General features: G+C 38.7%; 1 protein-coding gene across 1 annotated transcript in view; it reads right to left on the bottom strand.

Annotated features, from left to right (window-relative positions):
• The window catches only part of VPS13D (vacuolar protein sorting 13 homolog D), a 272,477-nt gene that overhangs the window by 209,601 nt on the left and 50,758 nt on the right, over positions 1 to 12,118 (bottom strand). Inside the window, exons 24-25 of the mRNA XM_081491462.1 lie at positions 10,808 to 10,988; positions 5,586 to 5,768 (exon numbers count right to left, since the gene is read on the bottom strand). Coding sequence (XP_081347588.1) covers positions 5,586 to 5,768; positions 10,808 to 10,988 — 364 coding nt within the window. The remainder of the gene's footprint in view (positions 1 to 5,585; positions 5,769 to 10,807; positions 10,989 to 12,118) is intronic.

Below are 12,118 nucleotides of genomic sequence, written 5' to 3'. Positions count from 1 at the left end.
ATCTCTCAGCCATACAATATATTGTTGATTTGCTAGAGGGGAGGGACTCTTTTTTCCTAAGAAAATGTGTCTAACAGCAATATGGAATGAAGCCCCTCTAATGTGTTGGTACATTCTAGAAGTCTCCCCTCCCAGGTTTACATTTCTCATCTAAGTAACTGCAAATGGAAAACACAGGCAAGCCATTCCTATCATGTTTCTGTTCAAGGGCATAAAAATTAAGGGCAAACACAGAATAAAATTAATTCTGTAACTCTACTGAAAATATCACATGCTTTTCTTACATACCTAGTACCTTCAGTTAGTTGCTAACAGGGCAAATCTTTTTCACCAGAATCATTCAATAACTGACATTTAAACTTTGCATGGTTCCTCCCCTCAAGACTCAGAGCTACATATCCTTATAGTTTCTGCAGCATCAGTTTGTTCTCATCTATCCCTTCTCACCAGCAAGCTGGAAGGAGAGGAAGAATGGGTCTCCCAAGGACTGCTTTATATGTATATTCCTCTCAGCATTCGAAAAGGAGATATGGTACTATTCACCTTCACAGTTATCTTCAGTAGTAATTACATGTAACGGTGAAAGAAACCAGTTATTTTTTTTGCAATTCCTTTTTGCAAGGCAAATGACTAGGCAAATGCTATCATTTAAGTATTTCAGCATTAAAAACCTTCCCTCTTGCTTAATTTATTTAAACGCCTGAGAGTATTTGTTGCTCTTTCATTTGATTCATCTCTCCATCCTCTCTGAGTTGGTTTAAATAAATCGGTGGCTTGAGGGAATTAACTTAAAGCTTTTGAAATACTTAGAAATTAAGTTTAAGCACAAACTATGGTTGAAAAAAATGAAAGAAAAAGCATATGCAAAAAATTCAAACCTGCCCTCATTAAGACATGGACTTACGTAAAACAATTCCAAACACACGGGAGTCATAGAACTCAAAGGCAAATGACCCCTCTGCAAGCTTTGATTCCAGGACTATTTCCTGTTCTTTAACCACTGGAATGCATACTAGACAAACAAAACCTCACATGGGCAGATGCATTATAGAGCAAATGTAAATGCAAAGTGATTTTTTGGAGAAGAAAAGTAATTACTCACTTCACGTAGGCCTAGATCATGGAGCTTGACTGTACATGTGGAGAGGTAAGTTTCACAGATGAATTAATTGGATTACAAATACTTTCACAAGAAACACACTCCAAGCAAACCTTATGGAATTTCACAGAACAACCCACTGGCACATAACAAGATAAAGTCTTTTAGGATTGAAGGAAATAAAATAAGGTCATCAAGAAAGTATTACCTAGGGAAGGAAAGGAGAAAGATAGAAAGGAAGGAAGGAGGGAGGCAGGGAAGAAGGAATTACTTTTAATGATCCTTAAGAAGGATTCCTCTACATAGGTGGGAAGTGATTTGTCAAAGGGGGGGGGCGGGTGATAAGCAGGCTTTCCCAAATAATGAAGTATTTTAAAGGATTGGTTTTCAACATTTTCTTTTTTAAGCAAATGAATGGGAATTGACTGCTGAATCCCATAAGGTTTTTCCCAATAACCAGGAGGCAAAAAAAGCATATTATACCTTGAAGAAAAAGCGATCCTTGTATGTGCTGCCACTTAAAATCAAATCCTCGAAAACAAAATACAGGGAAATTTTTTCATTAAAATGCTACAAACTATGCACTTGTTATCTGGTGTACTTAATGAAACAGAAACCCTTTTGCAAAACTTTCTTGAGATACTTTGGCAATTCTTCTTTAGAAGCTAACTTTAGAGTCAGCTCATAAGCCCATATACAGATATATCTGATCCAGAAAAATAAGCCCTTTACCTTTTCAGGAGGGAGAGAGGAAAAAAATGGTATCACTGAACTTGATCACCCATTCTGGCTCTAACGGATCCCTTCCTAACAACTTAGGCCTCGAAACAACGATTTCCCACAAACAAATATATTTCAAAGAACTAACTAAAGTCTCAGAAGACAGTTTCCGAGGAAGAATTCAGCTCTCCCTAGGGCAGCAAGGAAGGGCAGTAGAGGTGGGTAAGAGAGGCAAATGCCCTGAGGTGACCTTGGGGACAACAGTCATGTGCCAACACCAGCTGTGACACATTTGTTCAATATCCAGTCGCATTAATTATAAGCAGCACACGGTAAAAAAAAAAAAAAAAGTAAGAAATTTTAGATGCAGTTATTAATCTGTCTTTTTATAAATGGATTTTTCTTTATTTTCTTTAAGGCTAGAGCCAGCAAACAGCAAAATGCCTACGACTCGCAAAGAGTCGGACACGACTGAGCAACTTCACTTCACTCTATTCACTCACTTCATACTTGATCACTGGAGAAGGAAATGGCAACCCACTCCAGTGTTCTTGCCTGGAAAATCTCATGGACAGAGGAGCCTGGCGGGCCATGGTCCATGGGGTTGCAGAGAGTCGGACACGACTGAAGTGACTGAGCAAACATGAAAAGAGATTTTCCTCATTAACACCAAGGTTACTAGTTCTCTACTAGGCCTACTATGAAAGGTCAATGGTAATTTTGGTTTTTTTACTGTCTTAAACTTTGTTAAGACAAATAACATAGACTATACAGTCCATGGAATTCTCCACACCAGAATACTGGAGTGGGTAGCCATTCCATTCTCCAGGGGATCCACACCAGAATACTGGAGTGGGATACTGGAGTGGGTAGCCATTCCCTTCTCCAGAGGATCTTCCCAACCCAAGCATCAACCCAGGTCTCCAGCATTGCAGGTGGATTCTTTACCAGCTAAGCCACCAGGGAAGCCCCATCTGGAAAGAAGGCCTATTATTCCAACAGGAGGGGCTTCCAACAGCAAGGGGAACCAGCAAGTCCTCAGCCATCAGCTGTCTGAATGTGGGGTGTTCAGATGATGCACTTCCATCTGCATTGCTTACCACTGCTGTTTCGTGCTGGTTTCACCCTGTGCTCCGATCACTAAATCTGGTTTGTCTCAGCAGCTTCAGTGAGATAAGATATTAGACAACCTGCCCTCTAATTCATCATCCAAACACCCCTACTCTGGGCCCTGAGCCCAAGGTCATGACACTTGAACATGGCTCCCATGGTTCTCACTGTCTCATCTCCACTTTCCTCACTCCAGCCATTCCCACTCAATGAATCAAGTATTTTCAGTTCAAGGTGTTTGGGTTAGTAGTAGTGAGTAACTGGATGAGTGAGAAGTAAAACAAATGAAGAAAACTATAGAGACAGTCATTTGAAAAGAGTAACACTATTTGCTGCTGCTGCTGCTAAGTCGCTTCAGTTGTGTCCGACTCTGTGTGACCCCACAGACGGCAGCCTACCAGGCCCTGACGTCCCTGGGATTCTCCAGGCAAGAACACTGGAGTGGGTTGCCATTTCCTTCTCCAATGCATGAAAGTGAAAACTGAAAGCGAAGTCGCTCAGTCGTGTCCGACTCTTAGCAACCCCATGGACTGCAGCCTACCAGGCTCCTCCGTCCATGGGATTTTCCAGGCAAGAGTACTGGAGTGGGGTGCCATTGCACACTATTTGAGTCTACACATAAACAACAAATGCAGTCTTCCTGTTACTTTCAACTTGACTTGAGGTCCTTGGCAAAGGCCTGGCAAGACTAGTTCCCTAATCACTCTCTTCCATTTTCTTTTCTTCCTACACCTAAAGAGGCGAACAGTAGATGTTCAAATCTGTATCTTTCTGTGAAAAACTCTAGAGTTCTTCCATTGAAGTTATTTTAATGAATTCATTGCCACATCCTTTAGAAAATTTCAAAGAACCAGAGTTATCTGGGAAAGGGATAGTAAGACAGGAACAACCTTTGTCAGTTTGTTCTCCCCTACCCTACATAAACCAAATCCTAATGCTGGGAGGGACTTTCCAGGTGGCTCGGTGGTAAAGAACCCACCTGCCAATGCAAGAGATGTGAGTTCGATCCCTGGGTCGGGAAGATCTCCTGAAGGAGGAAATGGCAACCCCCCCACCCCGGTACTCTTGCCTGGGAAAGCCCAAGAACAGAGGAGCCTGGCAGGCCACCATCCAGGGGGTCGCAAAGAGTAGGACATGACTTAGCGACTAAACTACTGTCACCAATGCTGGGAGATAAAAATCATACCACAGTTAAGAGCATGGAGTACTAAAGGCAAATATACCAAAGTCTAAGCTATAACAAACCTAGACATGCATATTAAAAAGCAGAGACATTACTTTGCCTACAGAGGTCCATATAGTCAAAGCTATGATTTTTCCAGTAGTCATGTATGGATATGAGAGTTGGACCGTGAACAAGGCTGAATGTCGAAGAATTGATGGTTTCAAATTGTGGTGCTGGAAAAGACTTTAAAGAGTCCCTTGTACTGCAAGGAGATCAAACCAGTCAATCCTAAAGGAAATCAACCCTGAATATTCATTGGAAGGACGGATGCTGAAGCTGAAGCTCCAATACTTTGGCCACCTGATGTGAAGAGCCAAATCATTGGAAAAGATCCTGATGCTGGGAAAGATTGAGGGCGGGAAGAGAAGGGGGCAACAGAGGGTGAGATATTTGGATAACATCACTGACTCAATGGACATGAGTCTGAGAAAACTCCAGGAGATAGTGAAGGATGGGGAAGCCTGACATGCTGCAGTCCATGGGGTTGCAAAGAGTTGGACATGACTTAGTGAATGAACACCATCAAAGCCTGAGGTCCACACTGTACTCTTCACTAGATGTTTAATCTGAAAGAGATTACTTAATTTATCTAAGCCTCCATTTCTTTATAGGGAAAAATGGTGTAAATAATACCTCTCAGCTTGCTAATAATAAGGACAAGAGGACAAGAGGAACAAAAACAAAAAGAGTTTAGCATAGGCTGCTGTATACTAGGCACTCAACAAATAATGACTATCTATTTCCATTGCTATTATTGTCAGCTGCCATGGAAACCAGCAGAGTTTCATTAAAGCACACACCTAGAACCCAAGAGCATCTCCTCTTAATTCCAGCAATGTCACTCAGTCTCCTCAACTGCAAAAATGGTGGGACCACCTCCAAGGTATTATCACTGCTAAGTCTGTGATTCACAAACGTTTCCCATTTTCATCATTTATTCTCAATGAATTCTAGCTTTTCTAAACGTAAAATGAAAAAAGCAGTCTTCATCCCAATTACCTCCAAATATGTTACAAGAAATAAGTGCTAATGCAGTTTTGAACTGTAAAGAGATATACTCCATAAGATTTTATTAAGATATTTTCAAATGGCTTCAGATAAGCTTGAGCTAAAGTCTCCTGAAAAAAAAGCTACACAGTGTAAAAAGTTGATAACTATGAATTCAGCCTGGGAAAAAAACATTATAAAGATGGTTCTGTTGATTTGTTTGCTAAAATTAGTTACTACATACAGTTAGTAAAAGTTATAATTTATACTGCCTCTATTAAGGGTTAATTGAAATGTTAATAAAATGTCAAAAAAAAAATTCTTCAAGCCATGTATACTACAAAAGTACAGTGGTTAGGAATAATCTTATGGTAGCATCTGAATTTTTTGATTGGTATTCCAACGCCAGGTAAACTGAGAAGGGAATGGGTACTGACTGCTCACCTTATCTTGTAAGGTAAAGGTCCCAGGAAAACCAGCAAAGAGAAATTTGTTTTTGACTTTCAACTTTCCCAAATTTGCTACAATCAGATTATTTGATCTGGAACTTTCCGGGATAAGAAGAACAGGAGCACCAGCCTCAATATCCAGGAGAACCCGTGAACAGCGCTGTGCTTGATCTCTCACCTGAAAGAAGAAAGAAAATTGAATGAGACATTCAATTCATTCCCTCATTTTATAATCAAATACCTCAAGTTTCCAAAAGTTCCATGAATTTATAAATCTAAAACAACTAAAATCACACAGAGTATATTCTATGAACACCAAGGAGTTAAATTAGAAAACAGTAACAAGATAATGGAAAACTCCCAAGTATCTGGAAATTAAACTACACACTTCTAAATAACCCATGGGTCACAGAAGAAATCACAAGGGAAGTTAAAAGAAAAAATCTTGACTTTACTGATTAAAAAAACACAGCACATCAAAAATTTATGGAATGAATTTTAAAGCACTTAAAAAGGTACTTAAAGACTTCGATGACCCTGAATGTGATATAAGTCTAAAAGATGGGATATATGTATATATATAGCTGATTCATTTTGCTGTACAGTAGAAACTAACAACATAGTAAAGCAACTACACTTCAATAAAAATTAACTAAAGAAAAGAAAGAAGGAAAAAAGGGGAGGGAGAAGGTACTTGAAGAAAAATGTTTAGCAGTAAATGCTTATTTTATATAAAAGATCTAAAATCAATACAGCTTCCAGCTTAAGAAGCTAGAAAAGCAAAATAAACCTAGTAAGAAGGAAGAAAATAATAAAGAGCATAAACCAGTTATTTAGAAAACAGATAAGGAAGAGAGAAATATCAATTGAACGTTTATAGAACACTCTACCCAACTACCACTTTACATTCTTTTCAAGTGCACACATGTTTATTAAGAGTATGCGCAGGCCTGACACAGCCCTCAATAAGTTGATTATTTAAAGAGATTAATGAAAGTGATAAAACCTCTACCTATAGGAATCAAGAAAAAAGGAATAAAACAAAAATCACCACTACCAGAAGAGTCAGGGACATTGCTACAGAACTTAAAAATATTAAGAGACATGGAAACCTATGAACAAATTCAGGCCAACAAACTGACAATTCAGATGAAGTATACAGATTCCTTAAAAACATACACAAACTATCTACAGCTAACATCATATTGGTTAACATCTGCAGAAGACAATGCTTTCCCTCTAAGATAAGGAATAGAGCATGGATATCCACTCTCACCATTTCTATTCAACACTGTAGCTGAACTCCTAGTCCAAACAAAGGGTATATAGGTTGGGAAGGAAAAAAGAAAACTCTCTTATTCACAGACAACTAATCATCTGTGTAGAAACCCCTTAAGAATCTAAAGGAGCTAGAATAAGTAATTGAGGGCTTCCCTGATAGCTCAGTTGGTAAAGAATCCGCCTGCAATATAGGAGACCCCGGTTTGATTGCTGGGTCCAGGAGATATGCTAGAGAAGGGACAGGCTACCCACTCCAGTATTCTTGGGCTAACCTTGCGGCTCAGCTGGTAAAGAATGTGCCTGCAATGCAGGAGACCTGGGTTCAATCCCTGGATTGGGAAGATTCCCTGGAGAAGGGAACAGCTACCCACTCCAGTATTCTCGCCTGGAGAATTCCATGGACTGTTTAGCATGGGGTCACAGAGTCAGACATGACAAGCGACTTTCACTTCACTTCAGAATAAGTAGGTTTAGCAAGATTACAGGATATGAGCTCAACATCTATGTAAACAAAAGTCAATTATATCTCTTAAACTTTCAATAAATGAGTGGACCTTGAATTTTTTTCATTGATACAATTTAGAATAGAATCAAAATGCTGAAATACCCAGTGATAAGTTTAATAAAAAATGTGTAAGAACAGTATACCTGAAACTACGAAACACTGCTGAGAGAAACTAAAGACCTACTTCAATGGAAGATATACCATACTCAAGGATCCAAAGACTCAGTATTGTTAAGATGTCAATTCTCCAGATATATGGATTCAAGACAACCCCAATCAAAATCTTAGCTGACTTTATTGTAGAAACAGACAAGCTGATTCTAAAATTTATAGAGGAAAAACAAAGGACCTAGAAGAGCCAATACATCTTTGAAAAAGAAGTTAGAAGACTTAGAATAGAATATCTGATTTCAAGACATACCATAAAGCAACAGCTATCAAGGCAAGGGAGAGGGGGCACTTCCTGGTGGTCCAGTGGCTAAGACACTGCACTCTCAATGCAGGGGGCATGGGTTTGATCTCTGGTCAGGGAACTAGATCCCACATGCCACAGCTAAAGAGTCCACATGCTGCAGAGAAGATGGAAGAACCCACATGCTACAACTAAGACCTGGGGCAGCTAAATAAATTTTTAAAAAATAAGTTTAAAAAGAAAAATAAAGACACAGGGGGAAGGTATTCCCTGATGGTCAAGTGATTAAGAATCCACCTGCTAATGCAGAGGACACAGGTTCAATCCCTGGTCCAAGAAGACCCTACATACCAGATGGCAACTAAGTTGGTAAGCCACAACTACTGAAGCCCCCACACCTAGAGCCCCTGCTCCACAGCAAGAGAAGCCCCCATTTGCTGCAGCTAGAGAAAGCCTGCACACAGCACAACAACAAAGCCAAGCTTAACACAGCCAAGAGATAAATAAATAGTATTTTTTTAGAAAAGACAAGGGGGTGTAAAATTAAATATAAATCAAAGAAATAGAATAGAGAATAAAGAAATACACATACATATATGATCAGTGGATTGTCAACATGAGTGTCAAGGTAATTCTGTGGGAAAAGAACAGTCTGGATAAGTATTTGGGAAAAAAAAAAAACTCAAGTCTTACCTCACAAAATACACAAAAATTAACTCAAAATGGAAGAGATCTAAAATTATAACACTTCTAAAAGAGGAAAATAGGAGAGATTTATTGCCATTTAATCTACCATTTAATCTGATGGTAGGCAAATTTCTTTGACAAAACAATAGCACTAACCATAAAATAAAAAAACTGAACTTCACCAAAATGAAAGACTTCTGCTTTTCAAAAAATAGTATTAAGAAAATGGGGAAGGGGGTAGCCATAGACTAGAAAAAAATATTCACAATAAATATATCAAAGGTCTTATATCCAGAATATATAAAAGAAGATACAAAGGAAGAAATAATGATGTCAATTCTACACAAACTGTTCTGAAAATAGAAGAGGGAACACTTCCCAACTCATCCTACGAGGACATCATGGTCCAGTTACCAAAACTAAAATTGGCATTTTTCTTTTCAAGAAAAGAAAACTACAGACTAGTAACGCTCAGGAGCTTAGATACAAAAATCCCTAGGATATCAGAATTAAGAAAAGTGTAAAGGCATCCAGACAATAAGGAAATGAATGAATGTGGCTGCATGCTGCTGTAACAGCAAGCTGGCCAGTGGCTACCAGGAAGCAGGGACTAGGGCTGGGAGACCATTAGCAAAGGGGCACAAGCAAACTTCATACTCTTTTTATAAAGTGCAAACGAGCTGAGCAAAAGATATGGTATACAAAGTTTTCTTTTAATCTTAAAGGGACTAGTAGACCCAAAAGTCAGGAGAGTGGTTTCTTGAGGCATCAACAGAATGAGATAAGCAAGGACTACATGCAACACGTCTTAGTAATGTTTTAATTTTTATTCTGGGGGTGGTTTCATGGATGTTCCTTCTATTACCACACTTTGAAGTTTAATATATGTGTTACAGATATTCTTTCATATGTATCATATACTAAATTGTTTTTTACAAGTTTCTAAAGAGAGAAAAAAAGGTTACATATATCCATGGAAACATGAATGGGGAAAGAAATAAAAAATAAAATATACCTATGGTGCTAGAAAACTAAGTTATTTTTTTCCAGATTCCCTGTAATTTGATTGTACAACTTTTACATTTAAAAAAATAAATATATTTTCTATAACGTACACAGGAAACCAGTAATACTGGCTGCTGCCAAGGACAGAAACTGGGTGGCTGAGGAAAAGTAACTGAGAAAGCGACTTTTCTCCAAATGCTGTTTTTGGCTTTGATTCTGTACTAAAACAATATACGACTTACTCAAAAATTTTTTTATTTAAATTAAAACATTAAATTTTTAAACGTTACCACTACAAAGATTATTATTAAATAATAATCTTTTACCTAATAAAACTTAAAAATAAATAACCAACATGTTTTACAAAGAACCACATTGTAACTGCTTTCTGTGGTTCCCAAACTGTGTGCCAAGACACCAGAGGCTGCCTTACACTCACAGGTGCACTGCCAGGGCATCTTAAATCCTTCACGTAAACATATCATCGGCTGGACACTGCACACACCACCAGCTCGAGGTGGTCTACACTCAATGTGAGGTCATGCTACATTCCTTCCAGTGATGTCACATCTTTGCAAAGCTGAGTCTTAAGCACTTGCTGAGATAAAAAACAAGTACCATGAGAAAATAAATGTGGAAAAGGAAATGAAGGCTGTGACATTCAACCCAATTCCAAGTCTGAGGAGCTGCTCAGTGCCCAAGAGGCACATACATCCTACTACGAAGCAATTACGGTGATTTAAGAATGAAATAAAAATATCATCTTTCACTTATGTTTTTACGTTTTCAAACAGCTACTAAATTGCTGGACAAACATAATTATGAAGTTGTTTGGACTTAATTACTTTGGAAATGGAATGACTATTAGGTGTTTCTTTTGGCCTCATATGTGTCTCGGAAAAACTTCCAAGAGAAGAAGGGAGCCATGAGCTAAGAAGTTTGAGAACTGCATTTGAAAGAAACCCTCTTTTTATAACAGATACTTTCTTTGGAACCACTTTCCAGGAGAAGTATCCCCACTGAAGTCCTAAACGGGACCAGAAGTCTTAAGCATTATCCATAAACTTGTTTATCTTTTTTAGAGCAAGCCAAAGCTAAACTTTAAAAGGAAATTAAAACACGATGCAAGAAATAAGGAATATAAGCTCTCCGATTACAGTAAGATTTCTGTAGCTAATCAGCTACATGGAGGACATTAGTAAAGCTTAAGATAACTTGATTACCTTCACTTTTCTCAGTTGACACTTTCCAGATTTATCCCTAGAGATTTAAAAGTTCTGCTGATGAGTCAAACTGGAAAAGTGTCTTGGATCCAGGCACTACCTACCGTCTGCCCCTCGATGGCAGCTCGCTGGCGCCCTAATACATCCTGCAGCTGAGTGAAGTGCTGGATGAAGGCCACCACCTCTGCCTGGAAGCGCTGGGTATGCACGTACTGCACGGACGCCATCTGGAGGCTCACTCGGACGTCGTGCTCCCTCCGGAGGAGAGGGTCTGGCCGGCCATACCTAGGAGGAAGGGCAACAGTGTGACTGAGACAGCGGCAGGATGCAAATGAGTGTCTGAAGAAAACTCGGGTTGACTTAGGGGCTTCCCTAGGAAACAGCTTTAACTGTTAAAATGGAAACCAAAAAAAAAAAAAAAGTGGAATCCACAATCAGGTTTTAGAAAGCAAACTCCAATAACTACCTCCTTTCTAAGCTTCCACCCATGTCGAGGATGTTAAATAAAAGTCTGGTGTGATGGCCAGGGCTATAAACAGGGGGACGGGTCTGGGGCTGTGATCACTCCTGATTCCAGAACTTGCTCAGATGCCACTATGGTTCAGACCTTTCACCTGAGCCTCTGTGTCCCTGCCTTTAAGGAAAAGTGAATATTCCTGCTCACTCTTCTAGCAAAGACTGTGACAACTCAGGCTAATAAAAACCACAATGTGAAACAACTGGTAAAGAAAATTAGGCAATAGAACCAATGTTCCTGAGGCAATCTGTCTTTGGAAGCTGTAAGAAGTCTTTTTACTTCAGTGAAATGCAGGCTGAAGAGTTTCACATTCACTGACAAATTAGAAAACTTTTACAAATGGTTTTAATGGGACATGATGTCACAATAATAAATTATTATACAGGACATAGTCACTGGGGAAAGGAATTCATATTAGCTGAGCAACTATTTTTTTGCCAGGCAGAGAGTTAAGACTTTTATACTAATTATCACATTTATTAAAGAACCATGCCACTGTGGTAGGTAACAATACAAATAAATCAATCTAAATTCTCAGAGGAGTATGATATATACTCCCTCTGGAAATGAAAGAAAAACTTCTCAGACATCTTCAGAGACCATTTTTCTCAACTCAGTTGAACATTAAAATCACTTTGGATAATTAAAAAAAAAAAGAACACTACACTACCACAGACCAGAATATTTGGGGGCAGAGGTGGATATCCATCCATTCTGACAGCTCTCCAAAAGGTTAAAAACCACCTTTTAAAATTTCTGTTTTCTGAGAAAACTATTCTTTAAAAATTACATAGGCCTAAAAATGCCTTCTAAATTCTAAAACTGAATACAGATTGTATTTATACTGGGGAAAAATGCCTAATGCAATTTAAAACCCATTATCTTCAACAACTTCCTC

The sequence above is a fragment of the Giraffa tippelskirchi genome, chromosome 5, assembly GCF_054371585.1.
Source record: "Giraffa tippelskirchi isolate mGirTip1 chromosome 5, T2T-mGirTip1v1.2.pri, whole genome shotgun sequence".
Classification (NCBI taxonomy): Eukaryota; Metazoa; Chordata; class Mammalia; order Artiodactyla; family Giraffidae; genus Giraffa; species Giraffa tippelskirchi.
The sequence above is the reverse complement of the archived record's forward strand: the minus strand, read 5'-3'. Positions and strand labels throughout refer to the sequence as shown.